This window comes from Triticum urartu, chromosome 3 (genome assembly GCF_003073215.2).
Source record: "Triticum urartu cultivar G1812 chromosome 3, Tu2.1, whole genome shotgun sequence".
Taxonomy (NCBI): Eukaryota; Viridiplantae; Streptophyta; class Magnoliopsida; order Poales; family Poaceae; genus Triticum; species Triticum urartu.
This window is the reverse complement of record NC_053024.1, coordinates 36005562-36022851: the sequence shown is the minus strand read 5'-3', so window position 1 is coordinate 36022851 and position 17290 is coordinate 36005562. Positions and strand designations below refer to the sequence as shown.

The following is a 17290-nucleotide window of genomic DNA, read 5'->3' as shown; positions in this document are numbered from 1 at the left end:
AAGCAAATCCGAGTCTTCCATGAGAAGTAAATACGTGCCTCTCGCGGAAGGAATAAAACGTGTGTTTTTTTTCTCTTTTTGAGAGCATGAACGTACCTCTCGCGGAAGCAAATTCATGCCTCCACGAGAAGTAAAATTGTGCTTCTCGGAAAAGGAAAAAAAATACATTTTTCTCTTTTTGAAAGGCACAGCCGTACCTGTCGCGGAAGGAAAAAATACATTCTTTTTTCCTTTTTGACAGGCACGGCCGTGTCTCTCACGAAAGGAAAAAAGAAACCGCGGTTTTTCACACAATTTTTTCGACTCAAAAGCTAAGGAAAAAACCAGAGGAAAATCTAGAAGCTGAAAAAACAAAAAAATCATCTAAAAACCAAAAATGCATACAGAAAAATAAAACTGGAAACATAATCTAAATGAAGCGTTTAGAGCGTGACACATGATGACCGTTGAGAGCGCGTGAAGTGACAAGCTCGCAGCCCATCCCAAGACTCAAATGACTCGGCTCCCGAAGGCCCGAGTGTGGACGTATAAACCCTTTGTGGGCCTCTCGTGCCTCACGTTCCGGGCAAGGAGAAATTTGCTTGCCCAGTCTTCTAATAAAGAAATAAAAAAAATCACGCCCTCCCCTCCCCTCCCCGCAGCCTCAGCGAACCTCGGCGATGGCGGCGGCGGCGGCGGCGGCCGACGAGGCGTGGTGCCGGGAGACCGTCCCCCGGGTGATGGAGCTGGTGAGCCCGCGCCTCCCCCAGCGCGACGCCTGCGCCCTGCTCTCCGTCAGCCCCTGGTGCCACCGCGCCCTCGCCGCCAACCCCAAGCTCTGGGAGGTGCGTATCGTACCACATCCATCCAGCCGCCTCGGCCATCTCCTTCTGCCTCGCTTTCTCTCGCAGGGATAGCAATCTCCCCTTCGCTGCGCGCTCCCGATTTGGGCGGAAAAGAAGTTTATTTGATGCTTGACGCATGATTTCTCGATTCAGTATAACTTCTCTAGCCTACGATGCACAAACGTCTCTCTCACCATTACCAAATTGATATACTTCTCAGGTACTCGACCTGCACGAGACGAAGAAAGCTGGCGAGCGGCTCATTTCCGCGCTTTCACTGGTTATCATCATCATCATCACAATCCCATTCCCCAAGTCTTCCAGACAACATTTTATTCTATTTCTATGGTCATTCCTTGTATATTTACCGAGTATAACATCGACCAACTCTTGCCGTACATACTGTAGTAGTACACTGTTACAATTCCAAATTTCATTCCTGTCTGATCTGACTAGCAATTTTGTGACATGGGCTGCTGTTCCGTTCTTGTGTAGGCAAGGTACCGTCATCTCAAAGTCGTGAACCTTGAATTCGCTCAAGATATCGAGGACCGGCATTTTCTCCATCTGAAAGAAACGGTGGAATTTTCTCTGCTTTGTACCTTTTATTACATAATTTCTAGTACTATCTATGACTAGAAGCTGCAGCTGGTTTGACATGCGATTATTTACAGGGTGCTATCTTACTAGAAGAGTTGGAGCTCCTGAACCTAAATGCATGTCAGAAGATCTCAGATAAAGGGATTGGAGCTGCTACCAGTCTTTGTCCTAATCTTCAGGCCCTGTCGATCTATTGGATTGTTGGGTACATCGCTTGCTGTAGGTTTCCTTTTACTTTACATAACTTGCACTTCTAATCATGGGACTTTGGGTGGGTGGTCAGATTGACAGACGCAAGCATTGAACATATTGTGAAGAACTGCAAGCAGATAATCGACTTGAATCTGAGTGGCTGTAAGGTATTGTTACTCTACCATGTTTTTTCAGCTGACAGTGTTTCCAGTTTATCTAACGATGAGGCTGTCTATGGTTGTGCCAATCTAAGCAGTTAATTCTAAATTTATGCAATCAATACAAAATATTATAGATAGGTGGTGCTCTCTTTATTATTTTCTTTTGGAATCTGCAACATTAATCTTTTACTCGAATCAGGAGGATATATTTATTACATTCCTGTTTCATGCTTACTTGTTGGAACTATAGAATCGACCTTGGAATCTGCAAATCTCTTAGAATGTACTAAGAGATTCCAGATTTGTTGGGGGCCTCCTATACTTAAGGCATATAAGACCTGGCATTGCCTATGCCGCAATTGTGGTAGGCAGATACATGCTTGATCCTAGGAGTGAACATATGGATGCAGTATAGCCTATTTTGCGGTATGTAAAATGCAGTCCTGGGAAGGGGTTTAAGAAGAATGGCCATCTTAATATGGATGGTTATTGCGATGCCGATTGGGCGAGTTGTCTTGATGACAGAAGATCAGCTTTAGGCTATTGTGCATTGGTGGAGGGAAACATGGTGTCATGGTGAATCAAACAGCAATTAGTTGTGTCCAAATCAATGGCCAAAGCAGAGTATAGAGCTATGTCACTAGGACTTGGTGAAATATTATGGGTAGAAATCCTCTATCAGAATGAAGGTGCTGGGAAAAGGTCCTTTTAAGGTGTGGTGTAATAATAAATCAGCTATAAGCATAACCAGTAACCCGATCCAACACGACAGAACCAAGTATGTGGAGATAGATCCTTTATTTATTAAGGAGAAGTTATATGATGGTATAATTCAATTAAATCATGTAATATCAGGGAATCAAGTAGCAGGTGGTCTAACTAAGGGTTTTGGAGTCAAGGAACATAATTTAGCTTGTAACAAAAGATGCGAACGATATCTATCACCCATCTTGACTGGGAGTGTTGGGCTGAGCATAACAGGGTGATAATGAAGCATTAGTAGATTGCATCTTACATGTCCACCTCTACTTTCTCGTGGCTTTTTATCCCACTGATTGGATATATATTACATGTACACAGAATATCTCAGATAGAGGAATACAGCTAGTTGCCGATAATTATCAAGGACTACAGAAGTTGGACATAACCAGGTACGATTAGATTTTTTTTTTGAGTAATGGGATTGGCCCCCGATTTCCGTTTTCAAAAACTGAAGTAGTTTCAGCAACGATTAGATGCCAGTACCACATCTTTCATTTCATTCTGAACATTCATCTACTACAACCTTGGCGAGCTTGGGCAGGAAACACAATTTGCACACCTAAATATCCTGTGTGTTGAATTTATAGGTGCATTAAGTTGACTGATGATGCATTGCAAAAAGTTCTTGAGAAATGCTCTGCTCTTGAAAGCTTGAACATGTATGCCCTTTCAAGGTAATATTAAAAATATCTGAGATAGATAATTCTGTGTTGCAGTGAACTTGAGCATCTAACAATCTACTTCACATCATGCAGTTTTACTGACAAGGCTTATACAAAAATTGGATATTTAGCCAACCTCACATTTCTAGACTTATGTGGGGCCCAGGTAACTATTTATTAAATCTACTTCGAATTTTGAACTATCAAACTATTTTGTTCACTAATTCAGGGTTCCCAGAACCTAACTGACGACGGTCTTAGCAGTATATCAAGATGCGGAAGTTTGACATATCTCAATTTATCTTGGTAATACAGGAGCAAACTTTACTTTCTCTAAATAAATTAAGAATTGAAGTTGCTGTGTTTTATCTCTGGAATCACTACTCACAGGTGCGTACGTGTTACTGATGTTGGGGTGGTAGCTATCGCACAAGGTTGTCGGTCCCTTGAACTACTAAGGTAATGTGTGGTTATTTTGTTCTAAAGATAGTGCATTTGTTGTGGCTTATGCACATTCTGTTTTGTGTATGTAGTTTATTTGGAATACTTGGAGTAACTGATGCCTGCCTCGAGGCTTTGTCAAAATCCTGTTCAAATAGCCTCACGACTCTGGATGTAAATGGCTGTACCGGTATTAAGGTGAGGACTTGAAACCTATTGCTCTAATTTAAAGTAATTTCCCTCAACCAGTCCTCTGCTTTCAAGTCAAAGCTCTGCTTGCCATAACACCATTAAATTCAAAATAATGTTAATTATCCAATTGGATTATGGCACAAGCCATGACCGTACAAATAAGAGAAACCTTATCTGGCTGTATCCATTCCTGCCAAGCAACGTACAGTTTAGTAAAAGAACTAGAATTTAGTTTCTTTCTGCATTTTCTACATCATGTTTCTAATTAGCTCATATGCCTTGTGCTGTCTGAATGACATTAGGCGATAGGCTTGATGGTTAATCTTAGGGTGTGTTTGGGACAGCTCTCTACTTGATAGATTCTGTGCTGGGAGCAGGTGAAGTCATGCCAAACACCCAAACTCCATATTTTTGGTGGAGTTAAGCTGAACGGGCCTCTAGACTGTAGTGCATTTCAGTGAAGATGCAAAGACGTTGCTCCACCTCTTTTCTGCACCTCCAGTTATAAGTCCGCCCCTGAACTTGAGAGTAAATTACCCACCGAATGCCACTAGACAAAACCCCCCACACCAACCGAGCATTTCTCCCTAAGATCATTTGGTGCCTAGCTCGTTGCCCAACCCTTCTCCACTTCTTTCTTGCTGTCTTTGTCATCCTCCACATCCTCAGCGGCAACCGCCTCATCCACCAGATTCATCCTGAGGTGGCGCCTAGAAGATCGTTGCATCGACCTGCAGATCTCCCCACTGTTGTCTTCCACTCTCGAGTCTCGACAGGCTTGGAGACACTACGCTGACCTGCAGATCTCCTCGCTGGCCTTCACCTCCACCCGATGAACTCTGGGGTTTGCTGTGAGCTCCGCGGTATGAGGTGGTGGTGGATCTAGGAGCCAATGGACGATCCAGCGAATTCTCATGTTCTTGATTTTTTTTGTCTAGATCTGGTTTTCCTACTGTGAGTTGTCTAGGGAGCGGCTTATCCATCTCATGATTGAGTTGCGAGTTTGTGAAATCCCTGTTCATCTAATCTTAGTATGGCAAGTAGTATTGCCTCGCAGCGATATCAGTTGGTCTGCAGGTCAAAGCTTTTCAATTTGCGTCTGAGCATTCAGTGCTTCTAACTGATAATAATTATTCATGGCATGGAGGGATTGATTCTAGCTATCTCAGATTACTTCCTTGGTGGTGCCTTGTACCAAACCGCGGTTCTAATTGAATTAGCTTGTAGAAATTGTAGTTCATTGGAGATGGCTCGCGGCAAATAGCACGTTGAAGCTGTTCATGTGATTTGTTTAGGGTAAAGCCCATTCAGTTCGCTTCCATGGCACTGAAATATTATGTGCTCATGTGAGAACCTGCTAATTTGGTTCATGTGATCCAGGCACTAACGTGTATAAGAGGTAAAAAAAATAACAACGGTATTTTGGTCTTTGCATAACTAACGACCATGATATGAAGTTGTAGATAATCCTGTTGCCAAACACTCCCATCTCGTAGACATTAAACTCCTTTTAAGAGGATGAGTAAGCTGACTGGGGGAAATAAAAAAATCAAACTCAAAAGTAAATAAAGGATAGTTATTGTGCAGACAACCCTATCCTTCAATATTTCATAGGTTTTCTAGTCCGAGTTACCATCACTTTTTACTGTATCATTTCTGCAAACGAATTGTTTGATTGACGAGTACCCTTGTTCGACAGAAGAGGAGCCGGGACGAGCTGATCCAACTGTTCCCACGATTGAGTTGCTTCAAGGTGCACAGCTAGAAACAACGGCTCAGACTTTTGTAGAATTATTGTTACCCTAGCTGGCATTCGTAAAAGCATTGTGGAAGTGTCTGGCCTTGGAAAAACAGAGCAGCACGACAGAGTTTTTGCCGCCTGCTTGTTCCTTGTTTGTATGTTGATGTGAGAGAGATCACAGGACCTGTACAATCGATTTTCGTAATATGTGTGGCGTCTCTCGGTTACATTGTTACAAAAATTGAAAACTGATGTACTTATTTTCTATACGAACAAAATCATCTTTTCTTTATTTGAGGTTTTGCATTGTTCGGTGATCGTTTTAATTGTGAGGGAAACCAATTGATGGACCTGCTAAATGCTTTATTACTGGCCAGTGCTTTTCCTGGGATAGAGGCAAAAACAGAGTTTAAAGAGGACAATTATCGCTGCATAGGATAGATTGCGAGCCTTGTAGCTTTGGAGTTTGGCTTTGAACATACTCCCTCCGTCCGAAAATACTTGTTATCAAAATGGATAAAAAGAGATGTATTTAGAACTAAAATACGCCTAGATACATCCCTTTCTATCCATTTTGATGACGAGTATTTCCAGACGGAGGGAGTATAAGTGATAAAAACTTGCAAGCTGTGGGCAAGTCCTTTTGCTGGGAGGGTTGATAGCGCTTTCATCTGTGTCTGGAAAAGGGCATATGTTTTTCACGGTCTCTCTGATATGTGCGTATATCAAACTTTGCAAGCTTTGATCAAGTTTAAAGAGAAAACTATTTATATCAAACTTTGCAAGCTTTGATCAAGTTTAAAGAGACAAGAGCAATGACCTGATCAACAGGCGGATGCTAGGCCGCTTTAGGACCACCTTGAACCAGTTGGAGCTCAAGGAGCTATACCTAAGTGGCTGGAGCTCAAGGAGCTATACCTAAGTGGCAGGAGGTACACTTGGTCTAATGAGCGTGAAAACGCCACGAAGGAGAAAATTGATCATGTGTTCAACAACAATGAGTGGGATGATTTACACCCGAATTGCTTTCTCAAAGCACTTGGTACTTCGATCTCCGACCACTGCCCTATGCTCTTGGACCTCCATGCTGATCTCTATGTGGGTCGTCGTTTCAAGTTTGAAGCCTTTTGGCCGCGTGCGGAGGGGTTCATGGACACGGTGGCCACGGCTTGGCACTCGGTGTCCTCTGCTGGTAACCCGTTTGTTGTTCTCGACAAAAAGCTTAGAGCCACGGCTAGGAAGCTGCAAGGTTGGAGCCACCGTTGGATTGGAAATATTAAGCTTCACATTGCCATGGCAATGGAACTCATCTACAGACTTGACAGTGCATCAGACCACAGAGTGCTCTCGACAGCGGAGTTCCAGCTCAGGGAAAACTCTCAAGAGGAAACTTCTCGGCCTCTGCTCATTGGAGAGGGGCATCGCCCGACAGCGCTCTAGGATTCTACACCTAAGAGAGGGCGACGCCAGCACTGAATTCTTTACAGGCACGCGAGGCAAAGACAGCGGAAGAATATGATTACCGCCCTAAGGAAGGACGGGCAACTGATCACGGGCCATGATCGAATGGCTGTTGAAGTGGATTCCTACTATGAGAACTTGTTGGGCCATGTGGAGGCTCGAGGCGCAACCCTACGGCTTCAGGACCTGGGGCTGCCTACGCGTGATCTATCTCACCTGGAGCTGCCGTTCATGGAGGAGGAGGTGGAGAAAGTGGTTAAGTCCTTGTCACCGGACAAGTCGCCGGGTCCGGATGGCTTCACCAACAGGTTCTTCGCTAGCTGTTGGAGCATCATAAAGTTGGACTTGATGAGGGCTTTGGATGTGTTTTATCGTGGTGACACTCGGGGCATGCCTGCCATCAACAAAGCCCTAGTTTCTTTGCTGCCGAAGTTCGATGGCGCGGATGAGCTGCGGGATTTTAGACCGGTTAGCATGGTTCACGGAGTCATCAAGATCTTTGACAATATAATGGCAACCAGGCTAGTGGATGAGCTCCCGTTCTTGGTGGGCAAGCACCAAAGTGCCTTTGTCAAGGGAAGGTATTTGCATGATAATTTCATGCTTGTGCAAGGAACTGCTCGACGCCTCCATGCTCTGCGAGACCCCGCGGTGCTCCTCAAGTTGGACATCTCAAAAGCATTTGATTCGGTTCAGTGGCCGTTCTTGTTGGAGGTTATGCATACTATGGGCTTTGGTCGAAGGTGGATACAGTGGGTTTGTGGATTGCTTGCTACTTCATCCACACGGATCATGCTAAATGGGGTGCCGGGTATGCCCATCTACAAAAGTGTGGCCGACGGCAAGGCAACCCTATTTCGCCCATGCTCTTCCTATTGGTCATGGAGCCGCTTCACCGTCTCTTTCAGCGAGCTTCAGAGATGCATCTGCTCACGCCTTTAGCTCCATCAGGCATGCGGACTAGAATCTCCATGTTTGCGGATGACGTTATGCTCTTTCTCAAGCCACATCGGATGGACCTACCGGCATGCTCTTTGATCCTAGATATTTTTGCTGCTGCCTCGGGGCTCCGCGTCAACCTGACGAAAAGTGCGGCCCTCCCGATCAGATGCTCGCAGGCACAGATGGATATGGTCACGAACATCCTTGGTTGCTCCATTGGCCGGTTCCCGATAAAGTACCTCGGCCTCCTGTTGACCATCCGCCGGCAATCCACGACGCAGCTCCAAGGACTTGTCGATCACATCGCGGCAAGCCTGCCCACATGGCGTGCATCTGCTCTGCTGAAGACCGGCCGGCTGCTCCTCGTCAAGTCTGTCCTGTCGGCGATGCCAATCCATGCTATGTTGGCGTTCGAGCTTTCGGCCAAGACGATAAAGGCTATTAACAAAATTCTAAGAGGATTCCTCTGTGTGGCAAAGCCGAAGCGAATGGGGGCAACTGTGCGGTGGCATGGCCGGCGGTCTGTACCCCTAAGTGGGTCGGTGGTCTAGGCATGCCGGATATAAATTGGATGAGCACGACCATGCAGGCCAGGTGGCTGTGGCTAGCTCGGACCGACAGCTCGAGGCCATGGAGCGAGTTCACAATGCCAATACCGAAAGAAGCCAGACAGTTATGCAATGCGGCAATGCACATGACGATTGGTGATGGCAGTGACGCTTTGTTTTGGGAGGACAGGTGGCTTGATGGACTTAGGATCGAGGAAATTGCCCCAAACATCAACCCCTGCATCCCTAAACACATTCGGAAGCGGCTCCATGTCAGTGAGGCGATAACAAGCGGATCCCGGGCACATTAGGTTGGCCCTGACATGGACGGACCGGCGATCAGGGAATTCATGGAGCTGTGGACTCGTGTGGACGCGGTGCAACTCCGGGAGGGAGTACCGGACACGATCACCTGGGCGTGGGAGCGCAATGGGAGATATTCTGCCCGCTCAGTGTACGTGGCCAAGTTCATGGGTCGAGAGGTAGCCCCGACGGACGCGTTGACATGGAAGAACCGTGCCCCCCTGCAATGCCGATTCTTCCTATGGCTTGCTATTCGCAACCGCTGCTGGACTTCCGATCGTTTGGCCAGGAGGGGCATGCCGCACCAGGACACTTGCCCACTTTGCGACCAAGAGGAGGAAACAATGAACCATATCATGCTGCAATGTGCTTTCTCCAGAGGATTCTGGTTCCAGATTTGCACGGCGTTGGGCAAGCCAGGATGGACCCCTACACCGGACGACACACTGCCGGACTGGCTGCTCAACAAGGCTATTGAGGGAATGCCGGATAAGGATGTGAGAGCTATCATCATTCTCGCTCTTTGGGAGCTATGGAAGCATCGCAATGGGATTGTCTTCGACGGGGACTCCCCTTCACTTACTAGACTAGTTCGTAGGTACCTTTCTGAGGGTAGAACTTGGAAGATGGCGGGCCTCATAAGGACGGACATGGGGTCCTTCTTCGAGCAGCTTCACATGTGGGCTATGGACGAGACGTAGAGCTAGTCTAGGGTACGGTGGTGAGGGTGTTACGTAGCACCCTCAGTGGTGTTGGTGTGTTGTAAAAACCCCGGTGGAGGGTCCTTGTACCCCTTTCTTCTTTAATACAAGATACGCATGCTATGCGTATTCGAGAAAAAAAAATCTACAGTATCAACTATGCAAAATATGGAACTACACCTTATGATTAATCTAGTAATATATGTTTGACATTCTTCTAGATGTAATTATTTTTTCCGCACAAGCACAAACCTGGTCAAAATTTGTGAGGTTTGAGATTTGAAAAAATCTATACGCACCACATTATGGAACGGAGGGAGTAGAGCCTCCTGCCGCATATGTGGGATGGTAGAGAGTCAAGTCATGTCAGGCCCCTAAAACAAAAGGTGGTTGCAGCTTAGTCCAATTGCAACTTGTAAGAAGAAATATTTTATAAAAAAAATGGTTACCGCTTGTAGTCACGTTCATAAAGAATTTAGTGACGCGGCTTTGATCTGATTGCATTTGGTGGCGGGCGCCCGTCGGTCCGACCCATGCGCCCGGCGTGACGACTGACGGCAGACGTCCGGGCACTGAATCACTGACGACGCCATTGCCAAAGCAGCGCCAATCTACCGTCCAGCGCTGCTGCAGCTGACGCAGCCGGCACCGGCAGCCTATGGGTTTGTTGCGTCGCGCACTGATCACGCCGGACCACCACGTGACGTACCTGCGCTAGCTGCGGCATATATGACGTGCGCCCGTGTGTGCCTCGCTCAACCACTGGCCTAACAGCAACGGCGCCACCAAGGGAGCAGTTAGTTGGCTGGACGATCCGACTGGCTACTGGCTACTGGTAGCAGCAGCTGACCGATCGATCGAGCGATGGGGTGGGCGATCGCGCTGCACGGCGGCGCCGGGGACATCCCGCGCACGCTGCCGCCGGAGCGCAGGGAGCCCCGCCTCGCCACGCTCCGCCGCTGCCTCGACCTCGCCGCCGCCGCGCTCCGGGCCGGCCGCTCCGCCCTCGACGTCGTCGAGCTCGTCGTACGCATCCCGTCTCCTCACTTTCCCTTCTCCATCTTGTTCTAGCACATCTTCTGGTGCGTCGACGCAAGTGCTTGATCGATGTTTGGGCCACGCGTACGCACGCGCGCGCGCAGGTGAGGGAGCTGGAGGACTGCCCGCACTTCAACGCCGGCAAGGGGTCGGTGCTCACCAGCGACGGCACGGTGGAGATGGAGGCCTCCGTCATGGACGGCACCGACATGCGCTGCGGCGCCGTCTCGGGCCTCTCCACCGTCGTCAACCCCATCTCGCTCGCCAGGCGAGTCATGGACAAGACGCCCCACATCTACCTAGCCTTCGACGGGGCCGAGGCCTTCGCAAGGGACCAGGTACATACTAGCTGCTATTTTATTACTGTAGTAATAATCCTATTTTTTTGCGATGGAGTAATAATCCTATTTTTAACTAGCAATAATAGCATTTCATAGCCAAACTAGTTGTTCACCCAAGAAGAATTTGTGAGACTTCATCTAAATCATCCTGTGTGTGGTTTTCACTTTTAGTTAGATTTCGATAAAATCACTTAATTCAGTAATTTCAGTAGACACCAAAATATTTACCTTTCGGCCAAATTTATTTAGGAATTTAGGTAGTGCACAAGGATTCAAATATTTTTCATAATTTCTAAAATATTTCGTTAAATTCCAGCAAATGTTTCAGCCTTTAGGCTGAAATGCAAATCGAATTTACAGAAAAAAAAATCATCAAGTCGAATTTCGATGGTTTTAGCTGCTTCCGGAATACTTCTAAAACTGAAAGTGAAAACCATGTGTGCGTGTTCTCAGGGTGTGGAGACTAGAGATCAAAGCCACTTCATCACAGAGGAAAACATTGAGAGGCTCAAAAACGCCAAAGAGGCCAACAGGGTGCAGGTATGTATACTACTATCTCTGTCTGTCACACTGCTTTCTTGTTCATTTTGATAGCATATCCTTCCCCACTTGAAACAAACAAAAGGTACCATGTCCTGTGCATATATGTTCAGGCCTCGAGTGACTCACTTGGCACGTGACCTGGCATATATGTCAGGCCCATAGATGTCGGCAAGTTGATCATGTGTTAATCACTACCGTTTAACTGTCACACATGTTGTAGATTCAGAATGCTGAACATTCATTCATCACGAAGTGGATAGAGCTGCTAGCTCCTGATTCATTGTTGCATTGCACAGAGATGGCCAAATCAGAATGATTACATTTCACATTTCTAATAAAAAAAATCATATTACATCTGAACTATCATGTGTGTTTGTTCAGCAAGATCATTAACTAGTTCAGTCAGCCAGTTGTTGATTCCCGCAACCTTCCTGCTGCTTGCTTCTCAGATCGACTACACCCAGTACAACTACACCGACCCAATCTGCGCTCCCAACGACGACGACAACAGCCGGACCGGCACGGTGGGCTGCGTGGCCGTCGACGCCTCGGGCGGCCTGGCGTCGGCGACCTCCACGGGCGGGCTGGTGAACAAGATGGCCGGCAGGATCGGCGACACCCCGGTCATCGGCGCCGGCACCTACGCCAACGCCCTCTGCGCCGTGTCCACCACGGGCAAGGGCGAGGACATCATCAGGCACACCGTGGCGCGCGACGTGGTGGCGGTGATGGAGCACCGGGGCCTCTCGCTGGAGGAGGCCGCCGCGCGCGTCGTGGCCGGCGTGCCCCGGGGCTCCGTGGGGCTCGTGGCCGTGTCGGCCGCCGGGGAGGTCACCATGCCCTACAACACCACGGGGATGTTCAGGGCGTGCGCCACCGAGGACGGCTACTCCGAGGTTGCCATATGGCCTGCATGATCCTGACTGAGCTAGCGTTGGAGAATCAACTGGCTGATTATGTGTGTCTGTCTTGTTTCTCTAGTGCCTGCTGCAGGTGCGGATCTCTGCTTTGGCAGTTGCCACTACGAGGCAAAGAACTCCATCAGTTTGATGTTTCTGTTTCTGTTGTAAGGATTTAGCTAATTTGGTATGAAAATTATTGAAAGTTTGTGTTATCATTGAAGGAACCGGAGCTAGGCCCCATTCTTCTACAAAAATATGAAATTCAGCCAAAAAAAATTGGGAGGGCAATTTGACAAATACAAAAGTGTGTCATAGAAGACGGACTTACTCCCTCCATTCCAAAATAAGTGTTGTGGTCTTGGTTCATATTTGAACTAAAACGACGACACTAGGAACAGAGGGAATATAAGCAAAGAGCCTCCACCCGACAAACAAACCATCAAATTTAGGGATGTAAACCGGGTCCCGTTTAAAGTCCACTTATAATATGGTAGTTCAAAAATGTTTTTTGTTTGTTTGAGGAAAATAAACTATCAAACTAGCAAAAATTAACTAAACGAGATTGCAGACGCCATTTATTTGCCACTTGCATCCTTAATAAAATCCTTCCTGTTGTCATATATCATAACCTTGTTCTTGCTTATACTACTCATCAAGTTAGAGCATCTCCAGCCGTTCGGCCCCCTAGGGCGCTAGCTCGGCCTCTGGGGGCGACCTAACTCCCAGTCACACCCCCAGGCGCCGGCCCCAAGATGCGGAAAATTTAAACTTGGTCGTTCCCGCTCATCACAAAAGACGCCACAAATCCGGCGATCACAAGTCACAGTTCGGCGATCACAAGTCTGGCGTACAAAAAACAGAGCGCCGCAAGTTCGCGTGCGCAACGAATCACTCGGCGGGGTTGGCTTCAGGCGTCGGCGGAGTCGGCATGCGCGGACTCGGCGGTGTCGGAGCTGCTTCGGTGCTGGGCGGTGTCGGCGCGACTTCGGTGCTGCTGGGCGACGTCGGGGAGGCATCATCACTCGGGCTTGGCGTCGGCGTGGGCGTGGGCGCGGGAGTTGGCAGGTGGTTGAGGATGAGGCCGCGCTCCACTATGTACCACGCCTTGAGCTTCTCGTCGTTGCTCTAGAGCATGTCAACCCCGCCCATCAGAAAAGCCAGGTCGGTGTTCCTCTTCTTCGCGACGACGTTGGTCCGCAGCAGGTCGAGCTTGATGGCGTTGTTCGTCAACGACGACGACCACCGCGCCTCGGTTTTCTCTTCACGCAGGACGGCCCGGGCCTGCGCATCGGCGAGGCAATGCTCGATGGACTCCTGCACTCGCGCGGTAGCCGAGTCGGCGTGTTTCCCCTTCTTGGCCCCTTTGTTGCCGTCCGGCCGCCCCTCTGACGCGTCCGGAGTCGGCGTGTCCGGCTTGTATGTCTCCTTGGCCTTGTCGAGGGTGCACCGGACTTCCGCCCACTTCTCGCACTTGTCAATGTGCTTATAGACGTGGAGGTACTTGAATTCGTTGTCGCGGTTGTCACGCCGATACAGGGCGAACATGCGCAGCAATTGCGTGGAGGAACAAACAGTTGGCGGGCGTAGACGATGAAGAGAGGCGGGAGAACGACGTGGCATACCTGATCCTCAACGCTGGCGCCGCTCTCCGGGCGAGCCGCGACCTCCTCGACGACCCCATGCCATTTGTTGCATGACCCCTGGATACGCCCCCAATGGTTCGCCATCACCTTGGAGCCGCGCTGCATGTAGACGTCTTTGAAGTAGGGGTCGACGAGCTTCCGCTCGTCGAACTCGGCCTTGATGTGGTCCCAGTACGTCTCGAAGCTCTGGTTCGTGCCGGTGGTCGGGTCGAGGCAGACGACTTTCCATGCTTCGGCGAGGCATTCCTCCTCCTTGGACGCCCACTTGATGCGCGGCTTGCCTGGCCTGGTCGCCCGCTTCTTCTTCTTGAGCCCCTTCGTCGGAACAGGCGCCGGCTCCTCCTCCTCCTCCTCCTCGTCCTCCTCCAGCTCCTGCGCCTCCTGCTCGTCCTCGCCGTAGACGTAGTCGAGCTCGCCGTCCATGCCGCCGCTGAGATCCACCGTCTCGTCCTGGGTGACGAACCCGGGAGACGCGGCGGCCGCGGTCGAACCTGCCGCGATTATGTCGTCCATGTCGGCTTCGGTCTCGTCGGTGTCGCCAAGGTGCGAGAAGGGCAGCGGGCCATGGCGGAAAGGGGGCGTCGGTGAGGACGCGCAGGCGGGCGGCGAGTAGTTGTATGGAGGGTACTGCACGCTGGCGAAGGCGAGCCAGGGTGTGCGCTGGGCCGGGTGTCCATGGGGGAAAGTCACGTTTGGGTTGAACCCACCGTGCGCGTCGCCATCGGCGTAGCCCGGCGAGGGCGATCCCCATGGCTGCGGAGAACCGACGCCTTGATGTCCCCAGGGCGCGTACTGGGCGTGGCTACCGGGTGGATTCATCATCCCCGCCTGGTCCGCCGATGAGGCAGCCGCAGCCGCGCGTGCCGCGTTGTCGCGGGCCTTCTTGGCGATGGCCCTGTTCCGCCGGTCGGCGGTGACAGCCTCGCGCCGCTGAACTTCCGCCCTCCACTCGGCATTTGGCATACCCGGTGGCTTGGACGGCGGCGCCCTCGGCTTCCTCTGCTTCGGCTGGGCCACGATGCCGGTCGCGGTTGCCGCCGCGCGTGGGACGACGTACTTCTTCCGTGGCATGGCGGCCGACTGGAAGGCGAGCGGGAGGGAGTTTGGCGGGAGGAAGGAAGAGAATGGCGGGAGGAAGGCGAGCGGGGGGGAAGGAAGTGGGGGAAAAGCGGCAAGAAAGGGCGGGAAGAGGCGCTCGACTCGCCGACAGGGCGGACCCACACGCCTTTTTTGCTTGTGCCGGCTCCCCAGGCGCCCCCCAGGACGCCGGGTTCGGCCTGGGTCCGCCGGCACCAGTTTTAGCCCGAGCCGACGAAATACGGGCTTCTGGGGACGCGACTGGGCCGTTTTTTCGGCGCCGGCGCGGCAAAAACATCTAGAGAGGGCCTGTTGGGAGCGCGGCTGGAGATGCTCTGTTAACAGATTTTCCCCCCTAGAAGACCTGATGTATTTCTCTCATAAGTTAGACACATCATAGAAGACGCCACATGTCAGCTCAGATCTTAAAGCACCTCTGTCTTCTTCCATCACAAAACAGAAATGTTTTTCCATGTAGCCACAGCCACAAAGTTCAGCGCCCGGAGTCATCCTCGTCCACACTCCACACTGCATTTTCTTTACTATTTATTCAAGATAAAAGAGACGAAAGCTTGAGAGTGACGGGACGGTGCAGACCTGTATGTATAGGGAGGGAGGAGGGTATCTCGACCGGGCCGATTCCGTCGCCGGTCGCCCGCGGCTCACATACGAAGCTCTAGAGTAAGTTTTCCCTGTCAGTTTGTGCTCTACATACACGCACTAGATTTTTCTGTGTGTCTACCTATCAGTGGATGCATCGACTTTGTCTCTTCTCATCCTAGCTAGGCTGCATCGTCCACGGCCAAGTTGAAGACCCCGGCCGGCAAGGCAACCCGACGTACGATGGCTTGGGCTTGCCGCTGGACTACCGCGTTCAGACGGTGCGCCCGCCTGGGGGCAGCATGGCTGACCTCGCCTGCAACCCAGCACCTCCGGCCATCTGAGGCGCCGACCGCTTGGCCATTGCCGACGTCGACCTCATGGGCGCTAGTCAGTACGCGGAGGAGAACGACGACTCCACCCTCAGCCTGTAACGCGCGCCCGTGTGGCGCCGTGGTGACCGCCGCCGTGGAGGTCGTGGTGGTGGACACGACGCGTGAACATGACGTCGACGACTGCGACGGCGGCTCGGCTCCCGTCGTCCACGTCTACGGCTCCGTGACCGCGAAAACCAGAGCGGCTTCGGACGACCGCTGGGTGGAGGAGCGCAGCCTGTTCCACAGGGCGAAAGGCGAGCTGGCCCGCGTGCCCAGAGACGCGGCCGTACCGCTGCGGACGGCGGCGCTCGTCTCCGCGCCGCTGTGCTCGGACTCGGAGCTTCAAGTCTCCGCCGAGCTGCTGGACGCCAGCGCGTCGTGGCAGAACCCCGACCAGGAAATCGCGCGCGGCTCCGTGGTCTTCGCTCCGCGCCTCGCCGGGACCGACACCGCGGAGATCGCCGGCGCCGACGGCAAGGTCAGGGTGGACGTCACTTGGTCGACCTCGTAAAGCAGCAAGAGTGATCAAAACATCTCGCTCGCTCGATTTCTATGTTTTGTACTGCAAAAATGCTACACCTACGAAGCTTCTTACTTAAACTGACGTTTCTTTCCGCCTAATTTTCATTGGGTGGGCCTGGGCCTTCTTTCTCCTCCAACCAAATTAGGCCAAATCAGCTTTTACGTAAGGGAGTGTCTAAGACTCAGTCGAATGAGACTTAACGAAGTCTCAGTCGACTGACGTCAGCCATGTTAGTTTCGGCCTGTTTGTGTGTCGCTCGGTTGTATTTTCCGTGTGGGCCGATCTCATTTCTTTTCTGTCTTTTTAGGCTGGCCTTCTTTAATTATTTGTCTGGGCTGAGCCTAATCATTGCCGCCGGCTTCGTATATCCCACCATGCATGTTGTAGACACGGTCCCTGTTCAAATATTCACGTAACCTAATCTCGTAGGAAAATCACAAGCATCACGATCAGGGGCATAAGTGTTGCTTTGGATGCCTGGTCTGGTAGGTCATTCTCGTGTGAGGCAAAGCAAATTGCTCCAACGATATTTTTTTTAATCCACCGGGAGCATTCTGAACATGCTTGTGTATGAGATCGTGCAATACGGCCATGAGTTATTATGCCTTCCTTTCATCATTTCTTTCAAAAATCGATATCTTTAAATGCAAAAGGATTTTTAGTGTAACACAAAAAATGAAAATATAAGACAATTTAGTTGTGTGTAGCCGACGGAT

At 50.4% G+C, this 17290-nt stretch overlaps 1 protein-coding gene and 1 pseudogene across 2 annotated transcripts; both read left to right on the top strand.

Moving 5' to 3' along the window:
* The first annotated feature begins 572 nt into the window (after positions 1-572).
* On the top strand, positions 573-12574 carry LOC125542593 (annotated as a pseudogene).
* Positions 12575-15604: 3030 nt separating this feature from the next.
* On the top strand, positions 15605-16880 carry LOC125542592. 2 transcript variants are annotated; one of them, XM_048705672.1, is made up of 2 exons: positions 15605-15755; positions 15857-16880. In XM_048705672.1, the coding sequence occupies exon 2, from the start codon at positions 15918-15920 to the stop codon at positions 16560-16562; it is 645 nt and encodes a 214-aa protein (XP_048561629.1). In that variant the 5' UTR covers positions 15605-15755; positions 15857-15917; the 3' UTR covers positions 16563-16880. The 2 variants fall into 2 exon arrangements, with proteins under 2 accessions (XP_048561629.1, XP_048561630.1); XM_048705673.1 differs by having other exon boundaries at positions 15628-15755; positions 15861-16880.
* The last annotated feature ends 410 nt before the right edge of the window (positions 16881-17290 follow it).